The sequence below is a fragment of the Myotis brandtii genome, unplaced genomic scaffold (assembly GCF_000412655.1).
Source record: "Myotis brandtii unplaced genomic scaffold, ASM41265v1 scaffold13, whole genome shotgun sequence".
NCBI classification, from domain to species: Eukaryota; Metazoa; Chordata; class Mammalia; order Chiroptera; family Vespertilionidae; genus Myotis; species Myotis brandtii.
In genome coordinates, this window is record NW_005354595.1 from 274043 (window position 1) to 292085 (window position 18043).

Below are 18043 nucleotides of genomic sequence, written 5' to 3' on the forward strand. Positions count from 1 at the left end.
TTACAACTCCACCTAAACGCTGGGAGCAGACCTCATTACGAGACCGTGCTCCGTGAGTGGCAGGTGTGTGGCACCTGTTTTAACGCACTAGATAGTCATCTTTTACATCCTGACGTGTAAGAACACCTCTGACCAACAGACGTACAACCCACAGTCACCGATGCTCCGTGGAATTTCCTAATCCAACTGCAATACACGCATCCTTCCCATGGAAGGAGTGGGGCCGCTTAAAAACACCTAAAACGCACTAAGACCGGGGTACAATAACACCACGGATAGCGCTCCCCTCATGCTAACGCGTTACCAGGCACCCTCCACTCTTAGTTTACCCAGCAAACACTTTCAGAGCATTTACCGTATGCCCAGGGTTTACATTAAGTGCTTAGCGAGTATTAATTTAATCCTAAGAACTCTATGAAGTAGGTGTTAGCATTGCCATATAGGTGGGGCACACAAAAATTAAGAAATCTGCCCAAGATCACATGGTATCTGGAGGAACGGAGATTCATACCAGACAGTCTGACTGCAGAGTACATGCTCCTAACTCTCTGTCTACTTACAGCATTGAGCATCTAAAAAATAATGTTAACAACATTTAGAGCCTATCTGATTAGCCATAGGTGGGGCTCACATCTTGGCCTCATCCCAACTATGACAGAGAAACCTCAGTCACTTCTACCCTTGAGGTAGGTAGGGGAGAGAAGAATGTGATTGAGGCAGAGAAAGAGACTACTGAGCAAAGGAGAAAGAATTCTTAACACCTGACTCTATCAACATTCCTCCTGGTCTAGGCTGAATTAAAAAAAAAAATCTATGCAAACATTTTTGACAAAATGATGTCTGTTTAAAAAACACACCAGTTATTTACTACATATTTCAAATATGTAATCCTGTGGAGAAATTAGAACCAAAAGAATTTAAAGCAGGAACTTGAAGAGACATTTGCACACCCATGTTCACTGCAGCAGCATTCTCAATAGCCAAGAAGTGGAAGCAGCCCAAATGTCCATGCATGGATGGATGGATGGATGGATGGATGGATAAACACTATGTGGTATGTATATACAATAGAAAATGATTCAGCCTTAAGAAAAGAAATGAAGTCACCTGCTAAAATGTAAATGAATCTTGAAGCTTTTCCACTAAGATCATGACCAAAGATGTACCCTCTCATTACTCCTTTTCAATATCATACTAGAAGTTCTAGCCAATGCAATAACACAAGAAAATGAAATAAAAATTATAAAAATTGGGAAGGAAAAAATAAAAGTGTGTTCATAGATGACATAATTGTCTCTAGAAAATCTGAAACAATTGACAAAAAAAAAACAACACAAAAAACCAACCCTCCTGGAACTAATAAGTGATTGTAGCAAAGTGGTAGGATACAAGGTTAATATACAAAAGTCAATCACTTTCCTATATACCAGCAATGAACAAGTGAAATTTGAAATTTAGGACACATTACCATTTACATTATCAGCCAAAAAATGAAATTCTTAAATACAAATCTAACATGTACATGTTCTATACAAGGAAACCTATGAAGTTCAAATGAAAGATCAAAGAACAAGTTAATAAATGAAGAGATATTTCACGTTAATGGATATGAAGACTCAATATTGTCAAGACATCTATTTGTCCCAAACTGTTATACAGAGTCAGTACAATGCCAATAAAAATCCAAGCAAGTTATTTTGTGCGGGTCAACAAAATGATTCTAAAGTCTATATGAAGAGGCAAAAAAACAACAACACCAAAATAGCTAACTCAATATTGAAGGAAAAGAGCAAAGTTGGAGGACTGACACTGCCTGACTTCAAGACTTAACTATAAAGCTATACTAAGCAAGTAATGTGATATTGGTGAACAAATAAGCAATAGATCAATGGGACAGAAGAGAGAGCCCAGAAGTAGACTGATATAGTCAACTGATCTTTGAAAAAGGAGCAAAAATATAGTCTTTTCAACAAATGATACTGGAACAACTAGGTAGTCACATTAAAAAGAATTAGAAGAATCTAAGCAAAGACTTTACTCCTTTCACAAGAATTAATTTACTCAAAATGGATCACAGATCTAAATGTAAAATGAAAAACTATAAAACACCTACAAAATAAGATAAAAGCTAGATGACCTTGGGTATGGCAATGACTTTTTAGATACAAAACAAGGCATGATTCATGAAAGAAATTATTGATAAGCTGAACATCATTACAGTGAAAAACTTCTGCTCTGCAAAAGACAATGTCAAAAGAATGAGAAAACAAGTCATGGACTAGGAGAAAAATATTTGCAAAAGATATATGTATAAAAAAAAGATATATGTATATCTGACAAACAACTGTTTTACAAAATATACAAAGAATTCTTAAAACAACAAAAACAAAATCAACCTGATGATTGAAAATGGGCCAAATACCTGAACAGATACTTCACCAAAGAATATAGAAAGGCAAGTCATTATATGAAAAGATGTTCAACGTTTTATGTCATTAAGAAATTACAAATTAACAAGATACCACTACACACCTGTTAGGGTGGCCAAAATCCACAACACTGACAATGCCAAATGCTGACAAGGATGTGGAGCAACAGGAACACTCATTCATTGGTGGTGGGAATGCAAAATGGTACAGCGACTTTGGAAGATAGTTTGGCAATTTCTTACAAAACTGAACATGCTATTACTATACAGTGCATATATTTTCCTTTACACAATTTGCCACATTAGAAACTCAAAGTCCTTGTTGTGTTACTTCTTTAAAAATTTATTGTTCTTTTGTTAAGATGATATGTAAGCTCAAGTTCTAATTATCCCTTTGACTAACTCATGTCTGAATGTATGTGTGTGTATGCAGTTCATGTTAATAAATCCAACTTTTTTTCTCTTGTTTATCTTTCGTTAGTCTAAGAACTTAAGATAGGTAAAGGGGAAAAACTTTTTTTTCCCTTCTACTTAAGGGGATTACGTGGCATTATGTAAGAGGATTTGTTGAAATACAGGATTACTAGCAACCAACTATCTTCAAAATAATGTCTAAATAATAATAAAGAATGGTATGGAGAGAATTTTCCCTCCATACCGTTATTATTATATATTTTAAAAGTTTTTTTTATTGATTTTAGAGAGGGAGAGGGAAAGAAACATCAATGTGGGAAACATTATCAGCTGCCTCCTGCACACCCCCTACTAGGGTTAGGCCCCACAACCCGGGGTATGTGCCCTAACCAGGAATTGAACCGGTGACCTTTTGGTTCATGATGACGCACAGATTGATTAGTACTTCCTAATAATGAGCACAAAGGGGCTACAGATGACCTCATCCAACTCCCTCAGTTACTAAGGTGAAAACTTGGGTCCTGTGGAAAGAATTTTTTTCCCCCAAGTTCATGTGTTTTATCGACCAGAATCCAGATATTTTGCCTCACAGTATTTTTTACTTTTATAAAACAATATTTTCTACTTTTTATTTCCCAAAGCTTTGAGACCATTTGGAGAATGCAGAGAAAGGGGAGAAGTCTTTAGAAAACGTCAGTAGAAAAGGAGCCAGATGGCAACATCTCACATGACCAGGATCCTCCTGGGGCTAGAAATGACTGGGAGATGACAATGGTGTTGTAAGGCTACTACTCAAAGTCAATCCATCTGGGCTCATGGAGAGGGAGAGGGAGCCTTCAAGTTCTATTCAAGGCCAATGACTGGGAAGTTTTTGTTGGATAGGGCTTGTTAATTTTGGCCTTGGGCCAGTCCTTTCCCATTTCTTATCCTGTTTCCCCATTTAAAAATACACATTAAATCCCTTAACATTATGATTCTTTATGAAATGTCAGAATTAGCTAAGTTGCTTAATAGCACAATAATATTAGAGAGCTGAATGTGAGAAAGTAAAAGTATTACACTCAGCAAGTATTTTTAACTGATTAAAATGAAAGGTAAGGGCTTTTTTAAAGTTTAGCTTAAAAAAAAAAAGACAAACCAACCATTGTATTAGTTTGCTAGGGCTGCCAGGATAAAATACCACAGGCTGGGTGGCTAAACCAACAAAAATTTCTTACAGTTCTGGAGAAGTCTAAGATTAAGGTGTCAGTAGATTTGGTTTCTTCTGAGGCCTCTCTCCTTGACTTGCAGGTGACCACATGGTCTTTCATCTCTGTGTGCATCCCTGGTCTCTCTTTTGTGCCCAAATTTCCCTTCTTATAAGGACATCAGTCAGATTGGTTTAGGGCCCATCCTAAAAGCCTCATTTTTATTTAATCACCTTTTAAAGGCATTATCTCCAAAAACAGTCACATTCTGAGATACCAGAAGTTAGTACTTCAACACAAAAATTTTGGGGGCAGACATTTAAGCCTGTAACAACCATCTATTCTAATGTTCTCATTTCAAAACATTGTTAGCAAGTACATATTTCTGGGGAGAAATTATTTTATTTTAGCTCACTTTTACATAATTTAAAATAGGATATATATTAGTTGAATTACATTAATATTTTCCTATAGATGACTTATACCTGGAAAGTTAGTTAACAAAATGAAAAACTCCATTTTTGTTTCATTAGTCTTCAAAATAGTATTTATTAAGTAGTTTATTATGTGATTCCTGTGAAAATGTATTATAGACTACCTTCCTTAAAGTAAGCATATAAAAATCTAAAATATCATTACGATTTTCATTGGTATACAACCCCCAATTAAAAATTTTAGAAGTGACAGGCCATATTTTCCATGGGAAAAAGCTTTGAAAAGAGCTAATGTTACTTTACTGCTTGACCTTGATTGGTTGCTCATAATACTTTTCCTAGAAGAAGATGGTAAATGGTTTATAGCTCAGAGGGCAAAACTCACAAAATATAAAAAAAGAATGTCAGAATTTACTTAATGGAGCTTATGTTTTTGCTAACTGTTTTAATTATAATTTCAAGTCTTATAGATACAGAAATTATATTTCTTCCAGGACAGACACGCATATCCTTATAATACAATAGGGAAGAAAACAAACATTAGATTTTAACTATTGAGCCCGTTTACTTTTCTGAGTTTGGACATGGACATATTTTTTTCTTTTCCTTCACAGCTTGGCCTGCATCTGACTCATTAGCTTCTCCAATTTGATTGCTAGCGCCATGTTTCCTTTAATCTTCAATTTTCCTGACATGAATGCCATTGTTGGTTTCATTTTCCCTAAAATAAGAAATTGAGAGAGGAAAAAGCATCAATTAGTACCCTTAGGAAATACTGCTTCAAGAACATGCATTATGGAAAAAATATTCTGGAGTTCTGTAAGTCTGTGAAACAGAAATTTCTATTACAGCATTTTTAAAATCAGTATCCTGGGAATCCCAATTCATAGAGTTAGATGTTAACAATATCTTATAATATAAGATAATATAAAAACAACAATCAGTAAAAGATTATAGCAAAAAGCTGAAGATGCAACATTTATAAACTTGTTACAGTACTCCCAAGGATACATGGCCCTCAAATGAATTGAGGCAAACAAATATTATCTATTTTATGTTCCAATCTATTATAGTTCATTAAACTCTTAATATTTTAAGTTTAGATTTTTTTTAAAAAAATCTAAATACATATACAGTAGGTCCTCGGGTTACGTCGGAGATCCGTTCCTACAAGCCCAACGTAACACGATTTTCGCCGTAAGTCGGAACCCACCTACATAAGCACCTATGTCACTCACATGGAGAACACACACAGCAGTAATGAAGTGAAACAGTAAAAAAAAAAATTAAAAGAAAGATAACAATTCCTGACCTTTACTTGTGGTAAATAAATAATAAAAAACATAAAGGACATAAGTACATACGTCAAAACGATGGAACTTTTTTTTAATAAATAAATGGGAAATGGCGACATAACTACGAAACGATGTACGTCGAGTCCGACATAACCTGAGGACTGCCTGTACTAGTAATATTCTTTTTTTTAAAATATATTTTATTGATTTTTTACAGAGAGGAAGGGAGAGGGATAGAGAGTTAGAAACATCAATGAGAGAGAAACATCGATCAGCTGCCTCCTGCACACCCACCACCGGGGATGTGCCCGCAACCAAGGTACATGCCCTTGACCGGAATCGAACTTGGGACCCTTCAGTCCGCAGGCCAATGCTCTATCCATGGAGCCAAACCGGTTAGGGCAATATTCTTAAGAAATGATCATTAAAAGTATAGGTATGGCCACAAAAGTGTATGTTAGCATGATTTTAACTACAGAAATGCCAGGATATAAAGTGTGAGCTTAAAAACATAATTATAACCAATAACAACATATAATAAATAGAAGCTCATCAAGGGAGGAAACTTTGTTTTTATTTGCGACTCTCATTGCAGTGCTAGTATAGAGTCTGACACAGAGGAATTCATGAGGAAACTGAGGCTCAGAGAGGATTTGGACTTTCTGTATGTCACACTGCTTGTATATGATGATGCTGCATTTCAAAGTCCTATGTGACTTATTCTCATTTATAGTTTCTGGGCTATATTATGCCAATTTATATATAGGTCATATCTCTAGAGGGCACAATATGTATCTGGTACATAAGTAAACTTTCACTGGGCCATGTACAGGCTGTTTGTAGAAAAATGTGTGGGTTAATATATTGTATACATACTGAGTTACTAGATACCTTTAAATTATTCTGTATAGTTGTAGCAAAGCATTTATAGATTGGTTATAGATAGAAAGGATCAAATCTAATTCTTTCATTTTAATGAATAAACTAAGCTGAGCACTAGTCCAAGGAAATGTGATGCTAAAATACCTGCATTCACAAATAATAGATTACGGGATAATTTTTAATTTACATGGAAGATACTGGAAGATTTTTATTCTTTGAAGGAACAGAACAACCCCTCCAAGAATTTACAAACACTACTATTCAGATACCCTTCAGCCACAAAACTGGCTCCCTGCTCTTGTCACTCTACAGTGGAACCCACCAGTCCATAAGCCCACCAGTCTACTCATGCTTACAGAGGTTCCAATCAGCTCTATAGAGCTTTGCCCATAAAGATGAATGGACATCAAAAGGAGACAAAAAACAAAATACCTCCAGAACAAAAAACAGATAACAGCAATTTGGAGGAAACAGAGAACGTAGCACAGAAGAAAACTGAAACAAAGTAAATGAATAACAAGTAAATTCTATAATTCATGTCCTCATTGATAAGAGAAGATATAACACCAGTATAGCAAGAACAGGATGCTGGAGGAGAAAGGGGGAAGAGGAGAAGCATAGGGAAGAGGGAGAAAAAAAGAACAGGATGAAAAGGGGTGGGGGAGGGAGAGGAAGGAGAAGAATGGGGAGAAGCTAAAGAAGAAGGGGAATGAATGAAACTGGGTAGAGTGAAGAGGAAGAAGGGGGAAGTAAGAGAAGAAAGAAAGAGAAAACAAGAGTGAGCTCTTGGAAATTAAAAATTTGATAGGCAACATTAAAATACAGCCCTGCTGATGTGACTCCATTCATTGGGCATTATCCTGTGCATTGAAAGTTGCATTCCATTCTAGGTCTGGGCACAGGCCCGGGGGAGGGGGGTTTGTGAGCTCAAACCCCGGTAGGGGGCATGCAGGAGGCAGGCAATTGATGTTTTGCCCTCTCTCTCTCTTTATCTCTCTCTCTCTCTCTCTAAAAATCAATAAAAAATATAATAGAAAGGAGACACTTGCACATCTCTGGTCACAGAACTTATAGACCAGGGGTGGGCAAACTTTTTGACTCAAGGGCCACAATGGGTTCTTAAACTGGACCGGAGGGCCGGAACAAAAGCATGGATGGAGTGTTTGTGTGAACTAATATAAATTCAAAGTAAACATCATTACATAAAAGGGTACGGTCTTTTTTTTTTTAGTTTTATTCATTTCAAATGGGCCGGATCCGGCCTGCGGGCCGTAGTTTGCCCACGGCTGTTATAGACACTAATATTTGTCTTTCTATTGTAACAGTCTCGAGACTCACTATTGGAAAAGCCTCTCTCTGGCCCTTACCCCAATAATCTTTTCAAATAAAGTCTCTCCTTACTATTAAAAAAAAAGTAATAGAAGAAAAAAACTAAAGAAAAAAAATACAACTCAAAAAAAAAAAAGGATAAGGCCCTGGCTGGTTTTGCTCAGTGGATTGAGTGTCGGCCTGCGGACCAAATGTCCCAGGTTCGATTCCGGTCGATGGCACTTACCTTGGTTGCAAGATCCTCCCAGGCCTGGGCTCTGGTTGGGGCTCCTGCGGAGGCAACCAATTGATGTGTTTCTCTCACATCAATGTTTCTCCCTGTCTTTCCCTCTCTCTTTCCCTCTCCCTAAAAATCAGTGGAAAAATATCCTCGGGTGAGGATTAGCAAAACAAAACAAAACAAAATAAATTAATAAGGTGAGCCAATCTCTTAAAAATAAGATGACTAAATCAGAGAGCTAATGTTTTCTCCAAAATGTGAGAACTAAGAAAACCAAGAGAACTATCAAAGAAATAACGTAAGATACATTCCCAAGAGGCCCATCAAATACCCAGGAAAATGAAAAAGAAAAGATCACACCACCTTATATCACTGTGAAGTTTCAGAACACTACAGAGAAAGATCATTTTGATTCTGAAGCTTTCAGAAAGGGAGGAGTAGAAACAAAAGATTAAAAAGAAGAATAGTATCAAATTCTCAATGGTAATCTAAGCAGATGAAGCAATGCTTTCAAAATTCTGAAAGTTAATTTCGACCCAGAAATCTCTACCCAGCCAAATAATGAATTGGTAGAATACAAGTAGTTTTAGACACTTATTAAAATGACCTCTTTTGTATCCTTTCTCATGAAGCTACTGGAGAATCTGTGACACCAAAATGAGGATGCAAACCAAGAGAGAAGACATGGGATACAGAAATAGGAGATTCAATGCAGGAGAGAGTTAAAGAAACTTCTAGCTAGAATCACAGCTGTGTAGCAGGCTATTATAATGAGTTACCTGTTCAGAATTTAACAAGAAGACAAAGGGTTCCAGGAAAAAAAGTAGACTGACAGGTAATTGGACACATTTGGCAGAGTAGAAATTGTGTCAAGAGGTTGTGAGAAAAGTATAGGAGAATTTTGCTTAGTTTCTTTATCAGTATTTTAATGGGGAAGAAATAGGGCAATTATTTATGACCAGGAAAAATAAAAGTTCTTTCTTAGGGGAAACATAATAATATACTATTTGACTCAGCAGCAAACTATGCCAGAATAATCATTATTTAAACACAGAGTATTAATTTAAGCAAAAATTATAAAATAATTAAATTGGGAGGATAAGAGGGAGGTGAAGCAGAATCAAGGTGCTATAAAAGAATTCAAATCTTACCTATCACTCTTTAGTGAATCTAAAGAAAATAGTAGAAATACTATAAAATATACTATTAGACTCAGCAGCAAACTGTGCCAGAATAATCATTATTTAAACACAGAGTATTAATTTAAGCAAAAATTATAAAATAATTAAATTGGGAGGATAAGAGGGAGGTGAAGCAGAATCAAGGTGCTATAAAAGAATTCAAATCTTACCTATCACTCTTTAGTGAATCTAAAGAAAATAGTAGAAATACTATAAATATAACATTGAGAAATATGAAAACATTGAAAAATGTGGTTAAATATAGAAAGGAATACCAAAAAGACCTGAAGACAAATTACCTCTCAAGAGTGGAAGGGGGAAAGGCCCAAAACACTTTTTATATATATATACCTTTTAAAATTGAGGTGTTATTTACATGACATAAAATAAGCCATTGTATTTATTTTTTATAAAATTAACCATTTTAAAGTGAACAATTCAGTATCATTTAAGTATAGCTACAATGTTGTGTAACCACCACCTCTATCTAGTCCCCAAGCACTTCATTACTCCAAAAGGAAACCCTGTACCCTTTATGCATTAGCAGTTCCCCCTCCCTTTAGGCCCTGGCAACCATCAATCAGCTTTCTATGGATTTACATATTCTAATTTTTCATGTAAATGGATTCATACAATATGTGATCTTTTGTGTCTGGCTTCTTTCACTTAACATGTTTTTAAGGTTCACCCAATTTGTACTATGAAATAGTACTTCATTTATTTTTATGGCTGAATATTTCATCTCTCTATATAAAAGCCTAAGTGACCGAACGACCAGTCGCTATGACGCACACTGACCACTAGGGGGCAGATGCTCAACGCAGGAGCTGCCCCCTGGTGGTCAGTGCGATCCCACAGTGGGAGCGCCGCTCAGCTGACCAAAGGGCGCCAGATGCCGGGCTCATGGCTGGCGAGTGCAGCTGTGGTGGCGCAAGCCTCTCCCACCTCTGCGGGCCTGTCCCACCTCCGCAGCAGTGCTACTGAGCAGTGGCAGCAGAGGTGGCAGCAGGCGCAGCGGAGCCGGGATGAGCTGGAGTGGCACGGCGCCCAGCTCAGGCTCCGGCTCCTCCTTGGCCACTTTGCGCACTGGCCAGGCTGGGGATTGGGCCGAAACTGGCAGTACGACATCCCCCAAGGGTCCCGGATTGTGAGAGGGCGCCAGGAAGGCTGGGGAACCCCACCAGTGCACAAATCTGTGTACCGGGCCTCTAGTTTTATACAATAATTTATTTATATATAATAATTCATTTATCCATTCATCTGTTGGTGGGCACTTGAGTTATTTTCACCTTTTGGCTATTGTGCAGTGCTGCTATGAACATATGTATATGTGTATTTGTTTGAGTATCTGTTTTCATTTCTTCTGAGTATATATCTAGAAGGGGAAATGCTGGATCCTATGGTAATTTTATGTTTAACTATACCCATATATATATGGGTTTAATTAAACCCATACATCTATGGTCAACTGCTCTTTAACAAGGTTGCCAAGACCATTCAATGGAGAAAGAATAACCTATTAAACAAATGGTACTGGGACAAATGAATAGCCACATGCAAACAAATGAAGGTGGACTCCTACCTTACACCATATACAAAATTAACTCAAAATTGGTCAAAGGCCTAATTATAAGAGCTAAAATTAAATATTCATGGGGGGAAACATAAGGGTAAATTATCAAAACTTGGATTTGATAAAGGATTCTTAGATCTGATAGCAGAAGCACAAGTATCAAAAGACAAAAAAACAGATAAAGTGATCTTCATCAAAATGAAAAACTTTTGTGTTTCAAAATATACCATCAAAAAAGTGAAAAAGAGCCCTAGCCTGTTTGGCTCAGTGTATAGAGCATCCTGGATTAGAATTGGAAGGCAAGACCTACAGAATGCACTATGATCTTTAATGTATGAAGATTAAAACAGAAGAATTAATAATAATTTACTAAAGAATCTTTAGATTAGGCTGTTATAATGTTAATGCCGCTTCTAATAAATACAGAAATAAATGACTTACCATTTGGAGTAGTGTTCTAAGAGTAGAAAAAAATTTAAAAATTACCCTAAAAATGTTTCTGGCACATGGGCAGAACAGGAAACTATGCAAAAGGTTCTCTTGATTAGGGATGCCACAGAAAGCAGGGTCCCTGAGCCACGGGAGAGGGTGGCTATTTTCTTCAATAATAGCTGGCAAGATTGAGGCATGACTTTACTTTCAATAAATGAGCTTCAGCTGAGTCCTCCATCTCTGGTGACTCAGGTGTTACTGGAAATGATATCTTAGTCCAACTAGTAGAAATAAAGCCCACCTAGGAGTCCTTTTGAACTATCTCTCTGTCCCCAACATTATCTTATTATCAGTCATACAAAAAGAAAATTCTGACATCTACTCCCCATTTATTGCTTCAAGTAGAAGGGGCAGTAGAAGTAACAGTAGTTACTTCCCAAGATGTGCTCTTTTTTGTTTTTAAATTACAGTTGACATTCAATATTATTTTATATTAGTTTCAGATATACAGCATAGTAGTTAGACATTTATATAATTTATGAAGTGGTCCCCTCAATAAGTCTAGTACCCACTTGGAACCATACAAAGTTATTACAATATTATTATCTTCCCTATGCTGTGTTTTATACCCCCATGACTATTTTGTAACTATGCAATTTGTATTTCTTAATCCCCCCCACCTTTTTCACCCAGCCCTCTAACCCCCCACCCCAATCTGGCAACCATCAGTTTTTTTCTCTGTATCTATGAGTCGGTTTCTGTTTTGTTTGTTCATTAATTTTGTTCTTTAGATCCTACATATAAGTGAAATAATACAGTATTTGTCTTTCTCTGACTTATTTCACTTAGCATAATACTCTAGTTCCATCCATGTTGTTGCAAATGGTAAGATTTCATTCTTTCTGACCCAGTAATATTCCATCATATATATATATGTAATATATCTTCTTTCTCTACTTGTCCGGTGATGGACATTCAGGTTGCTTTCATATCTTGACTACTGTAAATAATGCTGCAATGACATACGGGTGCATATATCTTTTCGAATGTGTGTTTTGGATTTCTTCTGATAAATAACCCAGAAATAAAATTGCTGGGTCATAGGTAGTTCTATTTTTAATTTTTTTAGGAACCTCTGTACTGTTTTCCATAGCAGCTGCACCAATCTGCAATCCCACTAACAATGTACTTGTTGTTTGTTGATTTATTGATAAGTTGAGGAAATTAAAAACTTACCTGAAAACATTTTTACAAAATCATCAGTAGACATATTCATCACCACATCTGCCTGCTCAGATGGCTCTCCATATCCGGCATTCCCACCCTTGTTTTTAAGATCAAGAAACCATGTTCCACCATCTTCACCTACACGGAAGGTAAAGATATAGAAATAAATGCCAAAGAAGCCCTGTTCTTCTTCAACTTAATAACATTACAATTATAATAGTCTTATACACTGCTTCTTCCCAGCTAAAATCCCAAGGACTCTATCATTTTCAGCAAATATTTATTAAATACTTATTTTGTACCTGGCACTAGGCCAGGCTTTGAAGACTCTGCATAAGCTAGTTCTTACAAAAGAGGAATTGGATGGTGATGTGGAGCCAGGAAATCCCAACTGAAACTGAGATTTTAAAGTTAAGTAAGAACTAGCTAGGTAAGAAACTAAAAAAATATAGTAGGATCAGAAGATAGAAAGAATGGATATTGGCATTGGGAATGGTGAGTTGCTTTGGACATTTTCAAACTGAGGCATCTTTGTGCTAGCCAAGTGAATATGTCAAATGAAGTCTTACTAGATTGGAAATATAGATATATAAGTAATCTATTCATATGGTCATTGAAGTCTTGTGAGTCGTTGGAGGGTCCTAGTGAAAGTCTGTGGAGTGCTAAGACAGTGATCTGAAGAACATCCTTGAAGGACAAAGGAGAAGCATCTGACACAGGATACTGAGAAGGCATGATTACAGATAGAGAAGGGAAGCTCTTGTCAAAGAAGCCAAGAAAGGGAGGATTTCCAGAAGGAAACAGTGGTCAACACCATCAAATACTCCAGAGTTGTGACAAGGTAAGAATGACAAATGCCCACTGGTGACACAGAAGCCACCAAGGACCTTGGTGAAAACAAATTCAGGGAATGAAGAAAAATGATACCACAGCAGAATGAATCGCAGATGAAAATAAGTTTTACTTATTGTGTTTAAAATAATAGAACAGACTGAGAACGTTAAAATACATTTGGGAAGGAGGCTGCAGGATGAACAGGTGGAAGAGAGGGCACAATTAATAGCACAAAGTCCCTGAGGAAGCCAGAGGAAACGGAATTAGGACTTTGCTACTCAAAGTGGGATCCATGGACTGAATACTGTCATCAACTGTCAGAAATGCAGAATTCAGATCCCACCTCAGACCTGCCTACTGAGTCAAATTCTGCATTGTAGCCTGAAACCAGGTAATTAGCATGAATTTTAAAGCTTGAGATGCACTGATCTAGAGTTGAGCTCTATTCTACTGGGAGGAGAAGAGAGGATGATGCCTATAATGGTTAATTTAATATCAGATGAAAGGAAGCTGAAGCAATTTATCTGTAGGCTTATATTATCTCTGTAAAAGAGGAGATGGGATTATCCACTGAAACTGGCAGGGAAGTGGTGAAGGGAGAGAGGGAAGATTTGAGGAACATTGAGGTTTAAAATAGTCACTGTGGAAAATGAGGTAGTAAGCTATCACAGAAACACAGAATTCTGAGGTGCTGCTTAGACCCCAGTAGAGGAGGGACAATGATGAATTTCTACTGGTACAGATCCACTGGGTGGTGTGATTTTTTATTTTTATTTTTTCGTTTCTCCAGCAGATTTAGCAGTCTAGATGCAACTATGGGGCAGCCAGATAGTTTGATTCAGTCAGGACTAGGTTTTTGGCAGATTGTGACATAAGCAAAGAGGTCCAGAAGTTTAGGATATAGGCAAGAGAGTGATTGAATCAATGGACGTGGGTTCTAAGGACAGAAAAAGAAGGAAAGCTCAGCTGGTGTGGCTCAGTGGTTGAATGTCAACCTATGAATCAGTAGGTCACGGTTTAATTCCCAGTCAGGACACATGCCCGGGTTGCAGGCTCAATCGATCAATGATTCTCTCTCATCATTAATATTTTTATCTCTCTCTCCCTTCCTTTCTGAAATCAATAGAAACATGTTTTAAAAAAACAAAAACAAAGAAAAGCAAGTAAAAACAGGAAGGTACAGATGAATTAAGATAAAATAGAGGAGGAAAAAAAATAAAAGAACTGATAATGTCAAAGTTTCCATACAGTAGGAATGAAGTAGCTAGTCTTAAAACTGTCATTACCATGTTAGTACTATATTGAGAAGAAAAATATTGAGAGGTTTTAAAAAGCTGACTACATTCAGACTGACTTGAATCATCTCAAAAATAAAAATGGCAAGCGCTCATGGTGGATGATAAATTACTGTATTACACCACCTGTCTTGATCCACATGCCCTTCTAAGTAGGATTCCTCTCAATTACTTAACAGTGAAAGTATTTGTAACAAAATTTTATTTTATATATGTCCATATACACTGATATTAACTTAAAAATACATATCAGTAGTTATTGGTTATTCTGAAATGGCTACATTCTAGGGTAAAGGTTCTCTATACAGTCAGCTAGATAGGGGATTCCTGGAGGCTGATTTTTGTCCAAGGGAAATATCCTCCTTTGTTTCCTGAAACACTCAGATAACCAGCCTTAATCCTTACCTGAGAGTTCAAACTGATAAATTGCTTGAGTGGCTTTAACAAGGTCATCACTGAGAGAGGCCTTAACGATTTTAAACGTTTCTTTCACAGCTCCAGAAGGTGGTTTTGATGGTGGCTGCAGCTCTTCTTTCAACTTTGTACCAGCACCTGCAAAATAATTGTTGATGAAAATGGCTTTAAAGGCTAGGCAAGATAAGGCCACACACAAAATTAATTAACAGAATAAACTTGCTACCAATTATACCTGTTTGACCAAAGTGACTTAAATATATTCAGTGGCATCTGAAAGCATAAATCAAAATAACGGAATAACAGCCAAACACATCAGTTTTTACTCTCCAAGTAAAAGACTGATTCTCAGGTTAGATTTAAAAAGAGCAAACCACTACTAAAGTATACGGCGCTTATAATAAATGGGCCTAAACAAACTATTGGAATTTTAGGGGGTATTAATTAATCACTCCTTTATTATCCACTCTGAATTCTAAAACCAAATGAAAAAAGAACACACCAGAGTCAGAAAGATGGAGATATCAACTGTGTACTTAGTGGAGCTGAATTGGAGATCATAGTCAGTAGAGTCAGTAGACTACAACTATGTAAGCTTTAATGGAAAGATACATTTAGAGCATCTCAATTATTTAAAACAAACAAACAAACATACAGCTAGCAGCCCCAACACAGCTTCTCCTAATTTCACACTAAATAAATATAAAAATGTACAAGCTCGGCTGCGGCAGCTCAGTAGTTGAGTGTCAACCTATGAACCAGGAGGTCACAGTTAGGATTCCAGTCAGGGCATATGCCCACGTGTTGCAGGCTCGGTCCTGGATCGTGCAGGAGGCAGTCAATCAATGATTCTCTTTCATCACTGCTGTTTCTATCTCTCTCTCTTCCTCTCCCTTCCTCTCTGAAGTAAAATATATATACATATATATTTTTAAATGTACCAAAAAAAAAAAAAAGACAAATACTAAACATCACCTAGACTGACACACCATTTACTGTCAGGATCTAGGAAGAAAGGTCAATAACTCTAAGGTAGAGGAAGTCAGCCTCAGAAACACAGGACTGCCTGTGTTTCACACCTCATAAAAGATCTCAATGGAAGAATAGCTCTGCTCACCTCAACAAAGAAGAAAGGTTCTCATCAGACTCTGATCTTATACTAAAATCTATCCCTCTGTTTTATAATACTGATTTCAAGAAATCCCCACATTTCTTCTTCTTTTTAAAGTAGCTATCTTTTTATTAATTTTTAAAATTTATTTATTGAGTTTGAGAGGGAGAGAAAGAAAGAGTGTGAGAGAGAGAGAAACACCTATTGGTCGCCTCCCACACACACCCCAACTGGGGATGGAACCTGAAACCTGGGGATGTGCCCTGACCAGGAATCAAACACACCCCCTTTTGGTGTATGAGACTATGCTCCAACCAATTGAGCCACACCGGCCAGGGTGCCCCCATATTTCAATCCAATTTCACAGCTCCCAAATACCAGAGAAGCAGACAGAAGGCGAGGTCCTACTGGTGGTTCATCCTGGGAAGAACACCCACCCAAAGCACAACTGATAGACGGGGAAGGGAAGGACCTTGGCATCTCAGCATGCTGAAGAGAGTAGTTTTTAAGCAGAGGAGGTAACAGAAGGCCCCATGTCAGCCCTGCACACAGCACCGGCAAAAGACAGAAATGTCCAATTCTCATTTTGGAAAAAATATGTAAGTATCTTTATTTTTCTACATAAAATATGGTCTATATCTTACCATGTGATTCCATTTTCTTGGTAACTGTATCTGGGTATTCATCTAAGAAGAAATCTGGTAACAAAGGATGGCCTGAAAAAATGACCCCCAAAATAATCAGGTTACTGTAAGAACTTCAATATATTAAGATTTTAACACCTGTTTAATAAACATTGTATCTGTTTTTATTTAAATGGTGCAATGCAAAGACCCCCATGAGAACTGTTAAACTACCTGACCACTAAGCTAAAATACTTTCCCCATAACACAGTTATCCTCCTTTCCTATGGAAAATCTCATCCCTAAGATCTAATCGAAGAGTCACATATTAAGCCTTTAACTGCTCTCCCAGGAGCCTTTGCCCCCTTCTCATCTATCCATGAAACCCTTATGGCTACATCCTTCCAAGGTGCTTAGGACTCGTTTCCTACCTGGCCCCTTAAGAGAAGGGAATTCCTTATTAAAAAAGGACTTGTCCCCTTCTTTGTCTCTGTATGTCTGCTCCTCCCTCTCAGAAGGTCAAAAACAAAACAAAACTGGATGGCAGGAATGCATTGGGTTTGTTATATCCTAACACTTCCCACAGTACCTAATCATATTAAGTTCTCAACACTCTCAAATCTAAAATAGGGTTTTTAATTTAAATCAAATTTAAAATTTTGTGCATAAAGTCACTATATCTTTAATACCTGAAGTGATAATTACACTAAACCAGGCCCCAGAAGACCTGGATCGGATTCAGGTTCTGCCACTTACTAGCTGATACTCCTAGACAAAGGCTTAATAATCTCTTTGGACCTGTTTTTCTACTGTAAATATTAACTACTGAATACAGTGATTGTAGCATATGCCAGGCACTGTGCCAAGCACATTATATGCATTATTGCATTTTGTTCTTACCAAAACCCTGTATGGAAGGTATCATTACAGTATTTTACCAGTAAGGAAAGTGAAGCTCAGAGAAAGTGGTGACTCACCTAAAGTGCAGCTGAATTGGGATCTGAACCTGAGTTGTCTTTTCCCAAATTCCATGTTCTTACTCACTAAACAATATTGCCTCCTTCACAGGATTGCTATGAGATTAGCTAGACAATGTATATAAAAGTGCTTTGTAAAACTGTGAAGAGCTATTTAATTCGATTCAGTTCAAACTGAAGAAACAGG

At 37.1% G+C, this 18043-nt stretch overlaps 1 protein-coding gene across 2 annotated transcripts in view; it reads right to left on the reverse strand.

The window, feature by feature from the left end:
• Positions 1-4547: 4547 nt before the first annotated feature.
• The window catches only part of HSDL2 (hydroxysteroid dehydrogenase like 2), a 48028-nt gene continuing 34532 nt past the window's right edge, over positions 4548-18043 (reverse strand). For both annotated transcript variants that reach the window (XM_005859746.2, XM_005859745.2), the window contains exons 8-11: positions 16901-16972; positions 15137-15283; positions 12612-12740; positions 4548-5184 (exon numbers count right to left, since the gene is read on the reverse strand). In XM_005859746.2, the coding sequence (XP_005859808.1) occupies positions 5072-5184; positions 12612-12740; positions 15137-15283; positions 16901-16972 (461 nt within the window). In that variant the 3' untranslated portion in view covers positions 4548-5071. The remainder of the gene's footprint in view (positions 5185-12611; positions 12741-15136; positions 15284-16900; positions 16973-18043) is intronic.